The sequence below is a fragment of the Salmo trutta genome, chromosome 20, assembly GCF_901001165.1.
Source record: "Salmo trutta chromosome 20, fSalTru1.1, whole genome shotgun sequence".
NCBI lineage: Eukaryota > Metazoa > Chordata > Actinopteri > Salmoniformes > Salmonidae > Salmo > Salmo trutta.
The window spans coordinates 33,303,034-33,322,750 of NC_042976.1; the positions used below are offsets into that span (position 1 = coordinate 33,303,034).

Below are 19,717 nucleotides of genomic sequence, written 5' to 3' on the forward strand. Positions count from 1 at the left end.
AGCCAGATGGGTTCTCAGTACATCGCGCAGACAGGAATAAAGAACTCTCCGGGAAGAAGAAAAGGGATGGTGTATGTTTCATGATTAGCTACTCATGGTGTGATAGTGATAATACACAGAAACTCAAGTCCTAAAATACCTGACAATCAAATGCCAACCGTATTACCTCCCAAAATAATTATCTTCGGTTATAGTAACAGCCGTGTATATTCCCCCTCAAGACGATTCCACGACTACCCTCAAGGAATTACACTGGACTTTATGCAAACTGGAAACCACATATCTGAGGCCGCATTTATTGTAGCTGGGGATTTTAACAAAGCAAATTTGAGGAAATTGCTACCGAAGTTCTATCAACACATTGACTGTAGTACTCGCGCTGGTAAAACACTCAACCACTGCTACTCCCCCTTTCGAAATGCCTACAAGACCCTCCCTCGCCCTCCCTTCGGCAAATCAGATCACGACTACATTTTGCTCCTCCTTTCCTATTGCCAGAATCTCAAACAGGAAGTAGCCGTGCTAAGGTCTATTCAACGCTGGTCTGACCAATCGGAATCCATGCTTCAAGATTGTTTTGATCACGTGGACTGGGATATGCTCTGGGGTGCCTCTGAGAATAACATTGACATATACACGGACACAGTGACTGAGTTCATCAGGAAGTGTATAGGGGATGTTGTTCCCACTGTGACTATTAAAATCTACCCAAACCAGAAACTGTGAATAGATGGTAACATTCGCTCAGAACTGCCACATTTAAGCATGGCAAGGTGACTGGGAATATGGTTAAATGCAAACAGTGTAGTTATTCCCTCCGTAAGTCAATCAAACATGCAAAACGTCAGTACAGTGACAAAGTGGGGTCGCAATTCAACGGCTCAGACATAAGATGTAAGCGTGTTAACCCTCGCAAGGCTGCTGGCCCAGACGACATCACTAGCCGCGTTCTCAGATAATGCGGAGACCAGCTGGAGTGTTTCCGGACATATTCAATCTCTCCTTGTCCCAGTCTGCTGTCCCCACTTGCTTCAAGATATCCACCATTGTTCCTGTACCCAAGAAAGCAAAGGTAACTGAACTAAATGACTATCGCCCCGTAGCACTCACTTCTGTCATCATGAAGTGCTTTGAGAGTCTAGTTAAGGATCATATCACCTCTACCTTACCTGACACTCTAGACCCACTTCAATTTGCTTACTGCCCCAATAGATCCACAGACGATGCAATCGCCATAGCACTGCACACTGCCCTATCCCATCTGGACAAGAGGAATACCTACGTAAGAATGCTATTCATTGACTATAGCTCAGCCTTTAACACCACAGTACCCTCCAAGCTCATCATTAAGCTTGGGGCCATGGGTCTGAACCCCGCCCTGTGCACCTGGGTCCTGGACTTCCTGACGGGTCGCCCCCAGGTGGTGAAGGTAGGACACAACACCTCCACTTTGCTGATCCTTAAAACAGGGGCCCCACAAGGGTGCATGCTCAGCCCCCTCCTGTACTCCCTGTTCACCCATGACTGCGTGGCCATGCATGCCTCCAACTCAATCATCAAGTTTGCAGACAGCATAACAGTTGTAGGCCTGATTACCAACAATGACGATACAGCCTACAGGGAAGAGGTGAGGGCCCTGGGCGATTGGTGCCAGGAAAATAACCTCGCCCTCAACGTCAACAAAACAAAGGAGCTGATCGTGGACTTCAGGAAACAGCAGAGGGAGCATGCCGCATCCACATCAACGAGACCGCAGTGGAGAAGGTGGATAGCTTCAAGTTCCTTGGCGTACATATCACTGAAAGTATTCAGACCCCTACACTTTTCCCACATTTTGTTACGTTACAGCCTTATTCTAAAATCGATTAAATAAAGAAAACAATTCTGCAATCTACACACAATACCCCATATTGACAAAGCGAAAAGTTTTTTATATATTTTTTGCAAATGTATTAAAAATAGAAATACCTTACTTACATAAGTATTCAGAACCTTAGCTATGAGACTCGAAATTGAGCTCAGCTGCATCCTGTTTCCATTGATCATCCTTGAGAAGTCTCTACAACTTGATTGGAGTCCACCTGTGGTAAATTCAATTGATTGGATCTGATTTGGAAAGGCACACACCTGTATATATAAGGTCCCACAGTTGACAGTGCATGTCAGAGCAAAACCTAAGCCATAAGGTTGAAGGAATTGTCCATAGAGCTCCGAGACAGGATTGTGTCGAGGTACAAATCTGGGGAAGGGTACCAAAACATTTCTGCAGCATTGAAGGTCCCCAAGAACACAGTGGCCTCCATCATTCTTGAATGGAAAAAGTTAGGAATCACCAAAACACTTCCTAGAGCTGGCTGCCCAGCCAAACTGAGCAATTGGGGGAGAAGAGCCTTGGTCAGGGAGGTGACCAAGAACCCAATGGTCACTCTGACAGAGCTCTAGAGTTCCTCTGTGGAGATGGGAGAACCTTCCAGAAGGACAACCATCTTTGTAGCACTCCACCAATAAGGCCTTTATGGTAGAGTGGCCAAACGGAAACCACTCCCCAGTAAAAGGCACATGACAGCCCGCTGGGAGTTTTCCAAAAACAAGATTCTCTGGTCTGATGAAACCAAGATTGAACTTTTTGGCCTGTTACCAAGTGTAACGTCTGGACGAAACCTGGCACCATCCCTACGGTGAAGCATGGTGGTGGCAGCATCATGCTCTGGGGATGTTTTTCAGCGGCAGGGACTGGGAGACTAGTCAGGATCGAGGGAAAATTGAATGGAGCAAAGTACAGAGATCCTTGATGAAAACCTGCTCCAGAGTGCTTAGGACCTCAGACTGGGGTGACGGTTCACCTTCCAACAGGACAACGACCCTAAGCACACAGCCAAGACAATGCAGGAGTGGCTTTGTGGACAAGTCTACAAAATGTCCTTGAGTGGCACAGCCAGAGCCCAGACTTGAGCCCGATTGAACATCTCTGGAGAGACCTAAATATAGCTGTGCAGCAAAGCTCCCCATCCAACCTGACAGAGCTTGAGAGGATCTGCAGAGAAGAATGGGAGAAACTCCCCAAATAAAGGTGTGCCAAGCTTGTAGCGTCATACTTAAGAAGGCTCGAGGCTGTAATTCCTGCCAAAGGTTCTTCAACAAAGTACTGAGTAAAGGGTCTGAATACTTAGGTAAATGTGATATTTCAGGTTTTTTTTCCTTATAAATTAGCACATAAAAACACAAACATTTTTTTTTAGCTTTGTCATTATGGGGTATTGTGTGTAGATTGATGAGGAAATCAAACAATTTAATACATTTTAGAAAAAGCCTGTGATGTAACAAAATGTCAAGGGGTCGGAATACTTTTCCAAAGACAGTGTTTTTATTTACCTAACTTGGCAAGTCAGTTAAGAACAAATTCTTATTTACAACAACGGCCTAGGAACAGTGGGTTAACTGCCTTGTTCAGGGGCAGAACGACAGATTTTTACCTTGTCGGCTCAGGGATTCGATCTTGTAGCCGTTCGGTTACTAGTCCAACACTCTAACCACTAGGCTACCTGCCGTATCTGTTTTACCATTTAGAATTCAGGGCACCTTATATATCTAGTCCCCCCATTTGAAGGTGTCATAAGTATTTGGACAAACTCCGTCTTCACTTCTCCTCCACATTTACTGGATTGGTTGAACAGTGCAGAAGAGAACCTCCACTTGCAGTTTGTTTCTCGTCAGGACCCCAAAAAATTGAAGAGAAAGGGGGGATACCTAGTCAGTTGTACAACTGAATGCATTCAACTGAAATGTGTCTTCCGCATTTAACCCAACTCTGAAACAGAGAGGTGCAGGTGGCTGCCTTAATCCACATCCACAGCACCCAGGGAACAGTGGGTTAACAGTCTTACTCAATCCAGGATTCAATCCAGCAACCTTTCAGTTACTGGCCCAACGCTTCTACCCGCTACCTGCTAACCTCCCCTGTTATTACTAATGGTGTGAGATTAGCATGTTTTGGGGGCATCATTTTGTGCGTCTGTAACTTTCTTATCATTATTCACGATTCATTCATGATTATCCATAATCATGGTAGCATTCACATTAATGTAGAAGTGTTCAGAAACATATTATTTTCTTATTTACAATAAAAATGACTGATAAATTACACAAAACATTATTTACCATTCATTTCTATTGGGCACAACATAATCCGAAACACAACCAAAACAAACTGGAAATGCATCCAACACGTTTGTAGAGTAACAAGCTTGATGTAGTCAATGCGTGCTAGAAATATGGGACCAAATACTACACTTTTAGCTAAATGCAGTATACTATAAGTGAATTTGTCCAAATACCTATGACATCTTAAAATGGGGGGGACTAGATATAAAGTGCATTCATTTGGAAACAGTAAAACAAATATGTAATGTATGAAAGTAGCCTGAAATAAAAGGTGACATTCTGTACTGTCACTTCACATAAAACATTTGATCTGAAATCCAAAATGTTAGCGTATAGAGTCAAATAAAACGTTTTAGCTTCACTGTCCAAATAAATACGTACACTTTTAGAACAAAATTAGCTATCTAGAACCTAAAAGGATTCTTCGGCTGTCCCCATAAGATAACCCTTTGAAGAACCCTTTTTGGTTCCAGTTAGAACCCTTTTGGTTTCAGGTAAAACCCTTTTGTGTTCCATGAAGAACCCTTTCCACAGAGGGTTCAACATAGAACCCAAAAGGGTTCTCCCTGGAACCAAAAAGGTTTCTCCTATGGGGACAGCCGAAGAACCTTTCTGGAACCCTTTTTTCTAAGAGTGTAGGGGAGTGTATTACTGCATTGTGAAGGCTCTCACCTCTCTGGCGGCCCTCTCCCCTGCCTGAACAGCCCCCTCCATGTAGCCACTCCACTCAGTAGCTGTCTCAGTGCCTGCAAAGTACAGTCTGCCTACTGGCTTCCTGAGAACCCTAAAAAGAGAAGGGAGGAGAAGAGGGAGCGGAAGGAGAGAGGGAGGAGGGGAGGTATAAAGGTTAAATAAAAGGTTAGATAACGTCACTGTGTGTGTGTGTGTGTGTGTGTGTGTGTGTGTGTGTGTGTGTGTGTGTGTGTTACTTACTTGCCATACTGGGTGAGTATACCAGGGGGGAAGTAAGCAGTGTAGCAGCCTCCAGAATACTCCTCCTCACACCAGTTCTTCTCCTCATAGTGCACAGGCTGGGCGAGAGAGGATTGGGGGTTAGTACTCATATCAAACTGAAAGCTACAATCCTTAGTTGCTACATCCATCCTTGGACCTATACATTTATGATACATACCCATTGATTGTTTAAGAATAAAACGTAGAAATGCCTGATGAGCTTAGTGTGTGTGTGTCACAATGTGTGTGTGTGTGTGTGTGTGTGTGTGTGTGTGTGTGTGTGTGTGTGTGTGTGTGTGTGTGTGTGTGTGTTAATTACCTCTGCTGATTTTAGGTGCTGACTGATCTGATCTCTAATGACATAGTGATGATGTACCCCATCAGAACCCAAAATATAAGCTTTGTTTTACTATAATGTTTGTAAACAAATTAAATATTAAGAAATACTGTACAGTCTCAAAACATGGTTAAAACTATAATTGACGGTCAGTGCTTGCATCCATAGCTGTCAATGTATTTGAGAGTGGTTCACAATTCTACTTCTATCTACAATATGATGTAATGTTTTCATAGAATAGTAGCTAGTAGTAGTAGTAGTATTAGTAGTCATAGTAGTAGTAGTAGTAGTAGTAATAGTAGTCATAGTAGTAGTAGTCATAGCAGTAGTAGTAGTCATACAAGTAGTAGTCATAGTAGTAGTAGTAGTAGTCATAGTAGTAGTAGTCATAGTAGTAGTAGTAGTAATAGTAGTAGTAGTAGTAGTAATAGTAGTAGTAGTAATAGTAGTAGTAGTAGTAGTAATAGTAGTAGTAGTAATAGTAGTAGTAGTAATAGTAGTAGTCGTAGTAGAAGTAGTCATAGTAGTAGTCATAGTAGTAGTCATAGTAGTAGTCATAGTAGTAGTCATAGTAGTAGTAGTAGTAGTAGTAGTAGTAGTCATAGAAGTAGTCATAGTAGTAGTCATAGTAGTAGTAGTAGTAGTAGTAGTAGTCATAGAAGTAGTAATCATAGTAGTAGTAGTAGTAGTAGTAGTAAACATAGTAGTATTAGTAGTAGTAGTAGTAGTCATAGTAGTAGTCATAGTAGTAGTAGTAGCAGTAGTAGCAGTAGTCATAGTAGTAGTAGTAGTAGTAGTAGTCATAGAAGTAGTCATAGTAGTAGTCATAGTAGTAGTAGTAGTAGTAGTAGTCATAGAAGTAGTCATAGTAGTAGTCATAGTAGTAGTAGTAGTAGTAGTAGTCATAGAAGTAGTAATCATAGTAGTAGTAGTAGTAGTAAACATAGTAGTATTAGTAGTAGTAGTAGTAGTCATGGTAGTAGTCATAGTAGTAGTAGTAGCAGTAGTAGCAGTAGTCATAGTAGTAGTAGTAGTAGTAGTAGTCAGGGTAGTAGTAGTAGTAGCAGTAGTAGCAGTAGTCATAGTAGTAGTAGTAGTAGTAGTCAGGGTAGTAGTAGTAGTAGTAGTAGTAGTCATAGTAGTAGTAGTAGTAGTAGTAGTAGTAATCATAGTAGTAGTAGTAATCATAGTAGTAGTAGCAGTAGTAGTAGTAGTAGTCATAGTAGTCATAGTTCCCACGGGGGGCCAGCACAGGAAGAAAAATAAAAAAATGTATGAAATGTATGCATTCACTACTGTAAGTCGCTCTGGATAAGAGCGTCTGCTAAAATGACTAAAATGTAAATGTAAAATGTAAATAGTAGTAGTAGTCATAGTAGTAGTAGTAGTCATAGTAGTAGTAGTAGTCATAGTAGTCATAGTAGTAGTAGTAGTCATAGTAGTAGTAGTCATAGTAGTAGTAGTAGTCATAGTAGTAGTAGTAGTCATAGTAGTAGTAGTAGTCATAGTAGTAGTAGTAGTCATAGTAGTAGTAGTAGTCATAGTAGTAGTAGGCATAGTAGTAGTAGGCATAGTAGTAGTCATAGTAGTAGTAGTCATAGTAGTAGTAGTAGTAGTAGTAGTAATCATAGCAGTCATTGTAGTAGTAGTAGTCATAGTAGTAGTAGTAGTCATAGTAGTCATAGTAGTAGTAGTTGTCATAGTAGTAGTAGTAGTAGTAGTAGTGGTAGTCAAAAGTAGTAGTAATGGTTCCACTCACGTGCAGAGCTTCCTCTGAGCCCAGCACTCTGGAGTAGATCTCACAGATCCTCTTCTTCCTACAGGGGACAACACCCCATTTTTAAGGGTTAAGGAAGGGATAGGGTTAAACTCTCAATGCTAGTACACATGGACATTCCTACTAGCATAGTATACACACGAGGAAGTGAAGTAAAACACACTGTAGGTACTGAACACGTTAAACAGTCAGACAGATGTTTACCTCTCCTCTCTGGTCAGTTCACATAGCTTCCTACACTTGCGGGCCAGGATGAAGCTGTGACAGAGGAACCGGAGAAATACAGTTATTACCACAGTTTCTTGTTCTCTATAGGTAATCATACTGGGATGCAGGAAACAAAATATCTGTGTTTACCCCATAATGGCGGGCACAGTCCCATCAGGCTTTGTGTCATCCAGAGTCAAGCTGATGGGGGCCTCTTCCTCCTCTATCACCATAGTGCCACAGTACCCTGAGAGAGGGGGAGGAATGAGATACAGGAGAGAAGGAGGACAGGAAGAGAGAAGGGATCAATAGACAGGAATACGGAGGGAAGGAAGGGAGGAGAGAAAAGGGATCAATAGACAGGAATACGGAGGGAAGGAAGGGAGGAGAGAAAAGGGATGAATAGACATGGATAAGGAGACAAGGAAGAGAGGACATCTATCCCTCAGTCCTTCATTTATTTCTCCAAGTTATCTCTCTAGTATACCACATATTTGATGACAGAGCCCATGGACCCTCCCTCCCTCCCTCCCTCCTTACCTTTCTTCCTCCAGAAGTTATCTCTGTAGTAGACCATACACTTAATGACAGAGCCCATGGGGACCCTGTGGATCAGCTGGTTTCGGAGCGGGGGCAGCTCGGGGTTAAAGTGTATCTTCAGGTTCAGACCAGGGGCGGTCGCCACAATCACATACTTGGCCTGGGAGAAACAAAACACACCAGAGAAGAGTTGAGGCCTACGTGGTGTGTAGTGTGTAGTGTGTTCCTCTCCAGTTCTCCCCGGGAGACTAAGCAGCTCTAGGGCACTTCTGCTTAATGGGTTTTAACAGGGAAAGAGGATGTGGTCTGGATAGAGAGATGAAGACCAGCTTACTTACAACAATGTCCTCAGGCTTACACACACACACACAGACACACACACATGCACTCCCGCCCGCCCGCACACACACAAATGCACACAAACATACGCACGCATGCAGGCATGCACGGCACACAGGCACGCACGCACGCACACACAAACTAAGGGGCCCTGTAAGTACAGAGTTGTATGGATAAATGAAGGATTCCTAGAATGTTCCAGGAGTTCTAGAATGCAGATTTACAGTAGTCACAACATGGACCTTATGAGGTGTCATGTATTATGAACATACAAGCTCTAGATGGCAGCAGAGGCACAACCTGATTGGTTACAACACAGTGGAATGTGCACTTTATAAACCGTAACTCGTTTTTTTGCTAACTTACAGCAACAAGTTACCTGTAAGTTACTGTAAAAAAACAGGTAAAATATGTTCCTGTCAATTCCAAAGAAATTTTGGTTAAATTAAAGTTTTCTGGGAAGTTACGGTAACATACTGTTACTTTTTTTACAATAACTAAACGGTAACTGGGTGCAGGTAAGTTATCGTAAAAACAAGTTGCATTTTTTTACAGTGTGGGCTGACATCATCAATAGGTTGATGGATTGGAGATGAGTGCTCTCTCACCCACCTTGTATGTTTCCTTGTTGAGAGTCTCAACCTCGACCATGTCCCCTGTCTGATCGATCCTGTAGACGGGAGATTCCATCTTGACACACTCACCCAGCTCCTTGGCCATACACTCACTGATCTGGCTGGAACCGCCCACAAACTTCCTCTCCTGAAATGTAAATACTGTATCATCAGTCATATGAATCAAATACACGGAATGGTAATAAGGCCTAACCTGCTCCAAGAGGGCGCTGCTCTGCGACTGACCCCGTGCTGTTTCCAGCCTCTGTGTGTTTGTGTAATGTTCAGAGGGTTGAGGAAAACACAAGACAGGAAAAGACACATTTATTTTACAGTGGACTATTACTGAAGTGCACTACTTTTGACAAAGTTAGATGTAGTATTCTCTACAGGCTGAATCCTAACGTCAGAATACGCACTATCCTAATCCTACTGACATCAGTGCCAGATTTACACCCTATGAGACATGAAATTGTTGTTCTGTTCCTTCTTCTGCCTCCCTAAATATACCTAAGACACTCAGACCCCCTGGGACAGTTGACTGATGTTTCTGTGGTGAGCTGTCATACATTTGGGTGGTGACCCTCTTTTGATCTAGGCTGGCCTTAGAAGACAGTACAACAACACTCATTTGAACTGTAGTGAACTGAAATCAGTCAGGTGTATTGGAAAGTGAGAGTGGGTCTTGGCAAGGCCACATTACAAAGTACACAACGCTGAGTAACCTTTGACCCTCTCCATATGGTTAGTGTCAACTTCCCTCAGTTTTCTCTGATAGGAAACCCATTGTGTGCCTTCCACTGTGAGATTGGGCCAGCTATAACTACAGGGTCTCAAGGCAGGTCAAAAACTGATGATGGCAGTGGGACATTTCTGCATGATTGTAAGTGATGTTATACTTTCACCTGCAACCAAGAAAAGTTGTTTGTTTCAAAACACATGTACACACATAGTTGTTTTGAGTTGAACAGATGGAGAAGGATTTGGAACAGTGACCTAGAGTGTAGTGGATCTTTATTATGCATCTCCATACCATAGCAGTACTCTACTGAGGACAATTTATCTGCAGAGAATGTGCGACTATGCTTGGCATGCATGACAATTGACTTCAACATAGGAGCAAATACAATTGACCTCAAAAGGAGAGCAAAAAAAGCCAGCTATATCAACTCATGACAAACTTAGGTTTCTCTATTGCTCTACCTGGAAAATAAACACACTGAATGAAAACATTTGGAGCCAGAGAGCGGGGCGGACCAAACAGGAAATGAAAGTGGATGACCTCACAACAACATCCTCTAATTACTCCAACACATCCCCTTCAACCGTCACCTAGGCAATGGAGCCACTCAGCTTTTCAATGTAAACCAGAGCAATCGGTTCTCCCTGGGCTCTGAAGAACAGCAATTGTGGAGGGAGGGATTATTCCTGTAAATTAGAGAGCAGGGAATGAACAAGGCTAATTTGGAGGGGTTGAAGGACGGCTCTATAGGGCCAGGGAATGGTAAGATTTAGAATGGCTAATTTTGCCACCAGAGGTTTCATGTTAGTGACAATCTAAGTAGAATCCAAATTAGAATGTTATTGTTGTGGAATGTTTTGTGCTAACATGGAGGATAGTTTGCTGAGCTCAGTTCAAAGGCTCCTGTGTGAGAGGCTCAGCTCAGCAAACCTAGAACCCAAGCCAAAAACAGGGCTTACCCTATTTTACAGGGCAAACGTCTCCTTATTCTATGTAGGGTTCTTCATAGAACCCCCTGTATATGGTTGTACCTAAAACCTTCTATGAAGGGTTCAGCATAAAACCCTCTATGAAGGGTTCTACCGAGAACACTTTTCTCTTTGGAGGGTTCTTCTTAGAACCATCAATGAAAGGTTCCACCAGCATTATTAGACTTTAAAATAATTACATATATCATACAACCGTTCTTTGAATTTCTATCTACCCTAACACAGTGGTATTAAGAAACTCCTGGTTTACAGGCCACAACAGTGCTGCAAATCACATTATGTTGGCTTGCAAAGTGATATGCAATTCCTATTGTAATCTAGCCAGAGTTAGGATATCCTACAAGTGGAATTGTTTTATCACCTGTATTCAGAATGACTGCCAGGGTAGGGAAGATTAACTACCTCATCATCAAAATTGGAACCACCATTCCAGTAACGGGTGCAATAAGTCCAACTACTAACAGGTTGGATTAGTTTAGAAAACAAACAATTCTGAAAATCTCCCTGCAATAGAGCATGCTGGGAAATATAATATATGTTTCTATGTAGAACCCTTCTTGGCTTCCAAAGAACCATTTTTGCCATCTATATAATCCTTCTTGCCAAAGAATCATCAAAGAACCCTTCCTTCTAAAAATGGTTCTTAGGATGTTAAAGATTCTAGGTAGAACCCTTTGCCTTAAAAGACACTTGTCTTTTTCTAAGTGTGTAGAACTCTGTATGGATATGGAAGAGCCAGTCCAGCCAGCCAGCCAGCCAGCCAGCCAGCCAGCCAGCCAGCCAGCCAGCCAGCCAGCCAGCCAGCCAGCCAGACAGACAGACAGACAGACAGACAGACAGACAGACAGACAGACAGACAGACAGACAGACAGACAGACAGACAGACAGACAGACAGACAGACAGACAGTTGCGTACAGTACCTGTCCTCCGTTGGTGGTGGAGAAAATCCTCATGGTCCCTCCACACTGCTTGACGTACCAGAGGAACCACAGGGCTGACACCTCGTGGGGTTCAGAGGTCACGTTCACGTTCACAAACAGAGTGGCAAACCGCCTCGCAGAACTGTGAGGAGAGGGAGGAGCATGCACATGCGCACACACACAGACAACACACAACACACACACGTAATCACTCAATCACAAAGACTATAAAAAGTGTAACATTATTGAATGATGCTCCATGAGGTTGAATGGTCCTGTGTGTATTGTGAAATGGGTGTAGTATAGTACCTGGTCCAGCAGATCTTGTCAAAGAGCTGCTTCATGGTCATCTTGTCCCACTCCTCAGCGTGGGGAGCCCTCCATGGAGCCTCTCTGGGGATCTGGAACACACACACAAACACACTATGAGGGTGGGACCATCAAGAAGTATCAATGGCTAGAGACTAGGGAGTAGGGGTTGGTTTGGGATTGAGCCTGAGATGTGGAGGGGATGGCTGCACTAGACAGAAAAGGATGCTGTGTGTGTTTACCTCGCTGCCCATCTCATCCATCTTCCTCCATAGGTTGTTGTAGTCCATCAGGGCAAATGGATTCCACATGGGGGGGAAGGAGCCTCTGAATGGGTAGGACTTTCCCTGTAGGACACAACATGCATGGGAGAAGACATGGAAAGGTTAGTTATCTTCGACATCGTCATCATCTTGATCATCCTCCTCGTCATCATAATATTAATCTTCATCATCATCTTAGTCTTTGTATTCATCATCCTCCTCCTCATCATCAGCAGTAACAGCATTATCTTCATCATCAGCATCATCATCATCACTATAGACTAATAGTGATCTGAAAAAGCAATATTTTGCAAATGTTTCGGTTCTACTGACATTCTGAACTGAACTACACATTTGTATTTGTATCTATTATGAATCCCCATTAGCTGCTGCCAAGGCAGCTAAATACGGCAGTAACGACATTATAACAAAAAAATAACATTAAAATACATTTTACAACAGATTTCACAATACATTAAGTGTGTGCCCTCAGGCCACTACTCTACTACAACACTATCCAGATGTACGTGTGTGTATAGTGTGTATGTTATGTGTGTTTGTATCCGTGTATTTGTACCTGCGTGTGTGACTCTTCACAGTCCTCACTGTTCCATAAGATGTATTTGTATCTGTTTTTTAAATCAGATTTTACTGCTTGCATCAGTTACTTGATGTGGAATAGAGTTCCATGTAGCCACGACTCTATGTAGTACTGTGCACCTCCCATAGTCTGTTCTGGACTTGGTGGCATGTCTTGTGGAGTATGCATGGGTTTCTGAGCTGTGTGCTAGTAGTTTAAACAGACAGATCTACGTGTACATTTAAAAGTCAGCCATGCTACCCTGTTCTGGAGCTGTTATAATTTTCCTAAGTCCCTCTTTGTGGTGCAATAAAACTAGGACCTGTAGAACCTGCCTTTTTGATATTGTAGTTAAGAAGGCCGAACTGTTGTATTATGGACAGACCTCTCCCCACCTTAGCTACTGTTGCATCAAAATGTTTTGACCATAACAGTTTACAATCCAGGGTTACTCCAGGCAGTTCAATCTCCCCAACTTCCACACTATTCATTACAAGATTTAGCTGAGGTTTAGGGTTTAGTGAATTATTTGTCCCAAATACAATGCTTTTAGTTTTTGAAATATTTAGGACTAACTAATTCCTTGCCACCCATTCTGAAACTGACTGCAGCTCTTTGTTAAGTGTTGCAGTGATTTCACTCACTGTAGTAGCTGACGTGTATAGTGGTGAGTCCCCATATACATAGACACACAGGCTTTACTCAGAGCCAGTGGCAGGTCATTAGCAAAGATTGAAAAATGTAAGGGGCCTAGACAGCTGCCCTGGGGAATGCCTGATTCTACCTGAATTATGTTGGAGAGGTTAAAATTAAACAACACCCTCTGTGTTCTCTTAGACAGGTAACTCTCAATCCACAATATAACAGGGTGTGTAAAGACATACGATATACTGTAAGTTTTTCCAGCAGCATACTATGATCGTTAAGGTCAAAAGCCGCACTGAAATCTAACAAAACAGCTCCCACAATCTTTTTATTATCAATTTCTCTCAGCTAATCATCAGTCATTTGTGTTCGTGCCATGCATGTTGAATGCCCTTCCCTATACACATTGATCTTCTGCCTTCTCCCTGACAGAGGGAACTGTGAGGCAATCCCTACCCCACAGCTAGCTCCATTGGGGGCGGATTACGATACGGCAGCTTGCTTCATATTTCACTCCAGATCAAAGATAGCAACTAATTGCACATTCAGCAAGGCAGATAAGATTATCTCGATCTCACGCTCACACTATTTCTCAACCCCTACAGATTTGTAAAGTAGTGTAGAGTTCATTTATTTGTGATTTCTAGACATTTCCATTGAACGTGGGGCTTTAGAAAATAGACTGGGAAAGCCATATCAGTTCATTCAACAGTGTGTGTTTGTGTGTTTCTGTCTGTGTTACTCTAACAGAACTGCTATTAATCACTTAGGTTGACAGTTATGACAGTTATCAGGATCTACCTGAAGGCCCATTAAACATATAACTACTAGAGAGAGAGAGAGAGAGAGAGAGAGAGAGAGAGAGAAGGAGGGAAGGAGAGACAGTGTCTGAAATACAGTGCATAGACAATGGTGAGGAAGCTGTGGACCTACAGTCCCTATACTGTACTATAGTCCTATACTGTACTATAGTCCTATACTGTACTATAGTCCTTATACTGTACTATAGTCCTATACTGTACTATAGTCCTTATACTGTACTATAGTCCTATACTGTACTATAGTCCTTATACTGTACTATAGTCCTTATAATGTCCTATAGTCCTATACTGTCCTATAGTCCTATACTGTACTATAGTCCTTATACTGTACTATAGTCCTTATACTGTACTATAGTCCTATACTGTACTATAGTCCTTATACTGTCCTATAGTCCTATACTGTACTATAGTCCTTATACTGTACTATAGTCCTATACTGTACTATAGTCCTTATACTGTACTATAGCCCTATACTGTACTATAGTCCTTATACTGTACTATAGTCCTATACTGTACTATTGTCCTTATACTGTACTATAGTCCTATACTGTACTATAGTCCTTATACTGTACTATAGCCCTATACTGTACTATAGTCCTTATACTGTACTATAGTCCTATACTGTACTATTGTCCTTATACTGTATTGTAGTCCTATACTGTACTATACATGTAGTCCTTATACTGTCCTATAGTCATATACTGCACTATAGTGCTTATACTGTCTTATATTCCTTATACTGTCCTATAGTCCTATACTGTCCCATAGTCCTTATAATGTCCTATAGTCATATACTGCACTATAGTCCTTACACTGTCTTATATTGCTTATACTGTCCTATAGTCCAATACTGTCCTATAGTCATATACTGCACTATAGTCCTTACACTGTCTTATATTCCTTATACTGTCCTATAGTCCAATACTGTCCTATAGTCATATACTGCACTATAGTCCTTACACTGTCTTATATTCCTTATACTGTCCTATAGTCCAATACTGTCCTATAGTCATATACTGCACTATAGTCCTTACACTGTCTTATATTCCTTATACTGTCCTATAGTCCAATACTGTCCTATAGTCATATACTGCACTATAGTCCTTGCACTGTCTTATATTCCTTATACTGTCCTATAGTCCTATAGTCCTTATACTGTCCTATAGTCCTATAGTCCTTATACTGTCCTATAGTCCTATAGTCCTTAGTCCTGAAGTGTTTGATATAGGACCTTAGAAAATACAAGTTGATTGACCCTGAATATGAAAGCATCTCTGCAATGCACTATATATTGTTCCTTGAAAAAGTAAATTAATGTCTGCAAAGAGTATTTCATGAAACTCAGACTATAATGCATTTCATGTATAATTCATATAATTTTGTAACAGTCAAAAGACTTGACCTTGGCTATTCAAATACAAGTTTTATGAAAGACATTCTTTGTACATGCTTTTCTAGAACTGCACTCGTCTTACAAAGTTGTTTTACAGTTCCTCTTGGCATGCTAAACCCAATCTGAGCCTAATTTATTTTAATTACATTTTGGTCACAACATCAACGTCTACTTATCCAAAGCTTCTTAGGGCCTGCACTCAGGATATGCAAGAATAGGGCTGAAGAACTCAGCATAAGTACATGTACAACATACAAACAGATATATCAAACTTTCTGCCCTCTCTCTCTCTTTTATTAGGTGTTCCTTATGTTTGGTATACTCAGTATATAGTTAGTGATTAACTAGTGATTATTATGATATATTCTACAGTATGGCATTTGTCCTAGTTACAATCAATGGAAAGTCCAAGTCTTGATGAAAAGAGCTACGGTTGTAATGTGTCCTTATCAGTTATATCCGATATCGCACCTGAGTTATCCACATGACATTAGCTAGTACAGTACAGTACTGAGATAATTCACTCTCTGGGGGGTGTTGCATTTTCATAGTGGAAGGGATGGAAATACACACAAACAAACACACACACTCACTCTGTGATACAGGGTTGTGATTGCAATAAAGATCATCAAGGACAACAACCACCCGAGCCACTGCCTGTTCACCCCGCTACCATCTAGAGCGAGGTTAGTACAGGTGCATCAAAGCTGGGTCCGAGAGACTGAAAAACAGCTTCCATCTCAAGGCCATCAGACTGTTAAACAGCCATCACTGACACAAAGAGGCTGCTGACCTATATACAGACTTGATATCATTGGCCACTTTAAGAAATGGATCACTAGTCACTTTAATAATGATGTTTACATATCTTGCATTACTGGGGCAGCAGGTAGCCTAGTGGTTAGAGTGTTGGGCCAGTAACCGATAGGTTGCTAGATCAAATCCCTGAGTTGACAAGGTAAATATCTGTCGTTCTGCCCCTGAACAAGGCAGTTACATTTACGTCATTTAGCAGACGCTCTTATCCAGAGCGACTTACAGTAGTGAATGCATACATTATTTTATTTTATTATTATTATTTTTTTTCCTGTGCTGGCCCCCCGTGGGAATCAAACCCACAACCCTGGTGTTGCAAACACCATGCTCTACCAACTGAGCTACAGGGAAGGCAGTTAACCCACTGTTCCTAGGCCGTCATTGTAAATAAGAATTTGTTGCCTAGTTAAATAAAATGACTCATCCCGTATGTATATACTGTATTCTATGCCGCTCTTCCATACATTTATATGTACACTTATTCCATCCCTTTGTGTGTATTAGGTAGTTCTTGTGGAATTGTTAGATTACATGTTAGATATTGCTGCACTGTCGGAACTAGAAGCACAAGCATTTCGCTACACTCGCAATAACATCTGCTAACCATGTGTATATGACCAATAAAATTTGATTTGATTTGAGGGTGAGCGCCTTTTGATGAGGTGCACTACCATGGCAACCAGCCAGGAAGGTACCAGAGTGAGTGTACATGCAGATCTCAGACATAGAGATAGTAGCTAATAAAGTCACACGGGGGTTCCAGTGAGCTGCTGGTAACGTCAGAACTCAGAGTCTAGCTGCATTACAACATCTTAAATGAGGAACAAATATCCTTTTCAGAAAGGAAACCTTTCATTGCAGAAAATCAGCTGGAAACGTGATTTCACACGGAGAGACACAGTGTATTTAGAGCCCTTAAGTCAGTGGAGTCTCTTGCCAAATTTGACGTGTGACCAGCAGCACACATTCGTAACTGCTATCTACATTATTCCACATGCTTGTGGCATGTCAGGCAGGCTGTGGCAGGCTGAAATAGATAATGTCAATAAAACTACAGTGTGACTAGAGTGACTAGACAGAAGGGCTGAATTAACACTCACATTGATTCATGTCTACTTCCCTGAAGCCAATCATTGCATTTGGTTACTCTAAGAATGGGAGCTCCTCAGAAACATGTGGACTATAGTGACGCAAAAATACCATGTCCAGTTCTTAGTGGTCTGTGTCTACAGAAGCAAGACTGGCTAGGGTTAGGGTTGAACTGGGATATGGACATGAAGCTAGTTAGGGTTGACCTGGGATATGGACATGAAGCTAGTTAGGGTTGAACTGGTATGTGGACATGAAGCTAGGGTTAGGGTTGAACTGGGATATGGACATGGAGCTAGGTTTAGGGTTGAACTGGGATATGGACATGGAGCTAGGGTTAGGGTTGAACTGGGATATGGACATGAAGCTAGGGTTAGGGTTGAACTGGGATATGGACATGGAGCTAGGGTTAGGATTGAACTGGGATATGGACATGAAGCTAGGGTTAGGGTTAAACTGGGATATGGACATGAAGCTAGGGTTAGGGTTGAACTGGGATATGGACATGAAGCTAGGGTTAGGGTTGAACTGGGATATGGACATGATTCTGGGGTTATGATTGACCTGGGATATGGACATGAAGCTAGGTTTAGGGTTGAACTGGGATATGGACATTAAGCTAGGGTTAGGGTTGAACTGGGATATGGACATGAAGCTAGGGTTATGATTGACCTGGGATATGGACATGAAGCTAATTTTAGGGTTGAACTGGGATATGGACATGAAGCTAGGAATAGGGTTGAACTGGGATATGGACATGAAGCTAGGTTTAGGGTTGAACTGGGATATGGACATTAAGCTAGGGTTAGGGTTGAACTGGGATATGGACATGAAGCTAGGATTATGATTGACCTGGGATATGGACATGAAGCTAATTTTAGGGTTGAACTGGGATATGGACATGGAGCTAGGGCTAGGGTTGAACTGGGATATGGACATGAAGCTAGGGTTAGGGTTGAACTGGGATATGGACATGGAGCTAGGGTTAGGGTTGAACTGGGATATGGACATGAAGCTAGGGCTAGGGTTGAACTGGGATATGGACATGAAGCTAGGATTATGATTGACCTGGGATATGGACATGAAGCTAGGGTTAGGGTTGAACTGGGATATGGACATGAAGCTAGGTTTATGATTGACCTGGGATATGGACATGAAGCTAGGGTTAGGGTTGAACTGGGATATGGACATGAAGCTAGGATTATGATTGACCTGGGATATGGACATGAAGCTAATTTTAGGGTTGAACTGGGATATGGACATGAAGCTAGGAATAGGGTTGAACTGGGATATGGACATGAAGCTAGGTTTAGGGTTGAACTGGGATATGGACATGAAGCTAATTTTAGGGTTGAACTGGGATATGGACATGGAGCTAGGGTTAGGGTTGAACTGGGATATGGACATGGAGCTAGGTTTAGGGTTGAACTGGGATATGGACATTAAGCTAGGGTTAGGGTTGAACTGGGATATGGACATGAAGCTAGGATTATGATTGACCTGGGATATGGACATGAAGCTAATTTTAGGGTTGAACTGGGATATGGACATGGAGCTAGGGCTAGGGTTGAACTGGGATATGGACATGGAGCTAGGGTTAGGGTTGAACTGGGATATGGACATGAAGCTAGGGCTAGGGTTGAACTGGGATATGGACATGGAGCTAGGTTTAGGGTTGAACTGGGATATGGACATGAAGCTAGGGTTAGGGTTGAACTGGGATATGGACATGGAGCTAGGGTTAGGGTTGAACTGGGATATGGACATGAAGCTAGGATTATGATTGACCTGGGATATGGACATGAAGCTAGGGTTAGGGTTGAACTGGGATATGGACATGAAGCTAGGTTTATGATTGACCTGGGATATGGACATGAAGCTAGGGTTAGGGTTGAACTGGGATATGGACATGAAGCTAGAGTTAGGGTTGAACTGGGATATGGACATGAAGCTAGGGTTAGGGTTGAACTGGGATATGGACATGAAGCTAGGGTTAGGGTTGAACTGGGATATGGACATGAAGCTAGAGTTAGGGTTGAACTGGGATATGGACATGAAGCTAGGGTTAGGGGTTGAACTGGTATGTGGACATGAAGCTAGGATTAGGGTTATTGTTAGGGGTTAGGGTTGATCCGGGATGTGGACCTGAAGCTACGGTTAGGGTACTGTCCCTAAAAACTACTGCCACGTCTGAATACCCGTACTTGCGTTCTAGATAGT

At 42.2% G+C, this 19,717-nt stretch overlaps 1 protein-coding gene across 1 annotated transcript in view; it reads right to left on the bottom strand.

The window, feature by feature from the left end:
• Window positions 1-19,717, bottom strand: part of LOC115155917 (amine oxidase [flavin-containing]-like) — a 52,786-nt gene that overhangs the window by 4,953 nt on the left and 28,116 nt on the right. Inside the window, exons 4-13 of the mRNA XM_029703000.1 lie at window positions 12,133-12,237; window positions 11,891-11,982; window positions 11,582-11,723; window positions 8,928-9,077; window positions 7,977-8,136; window positions 7,587-7,683; window positions 7,434-7,487; window positions 7,212-7,269; window positions 5,095-5,192; window positions 4,834-4,945 (exon numbers count right to left, since the gene is read on the bottom strand). Of these exons, the coding sequence (XP_029558860.1) occupies window positions 4,834-4,945; window positions 5,095-5,192; window positions 7,212-7,269; window positions 7,434-7,487; window positions 7,587-7,683; window positions 7,977-8,136; window positions 8,928-9,077; window positions 11,582-11,723; window positions 11,891-11,982; window positions 12,133-12,237 (1,068 nt within the window). The remainder of the gene's footprint in view (window positions 1-4,833; window positions 4,946-5,094; window positions 5,193-7,211; window positions 7,270-7,433; window positions 7,488-7,586; window positions 7,684-7,976; window positions 8,137-8,927; window positions 9,078-11,581; window positions 11,724-11,890; window positions 11,983-12,132; window positions 12,238-19,717) is intronic.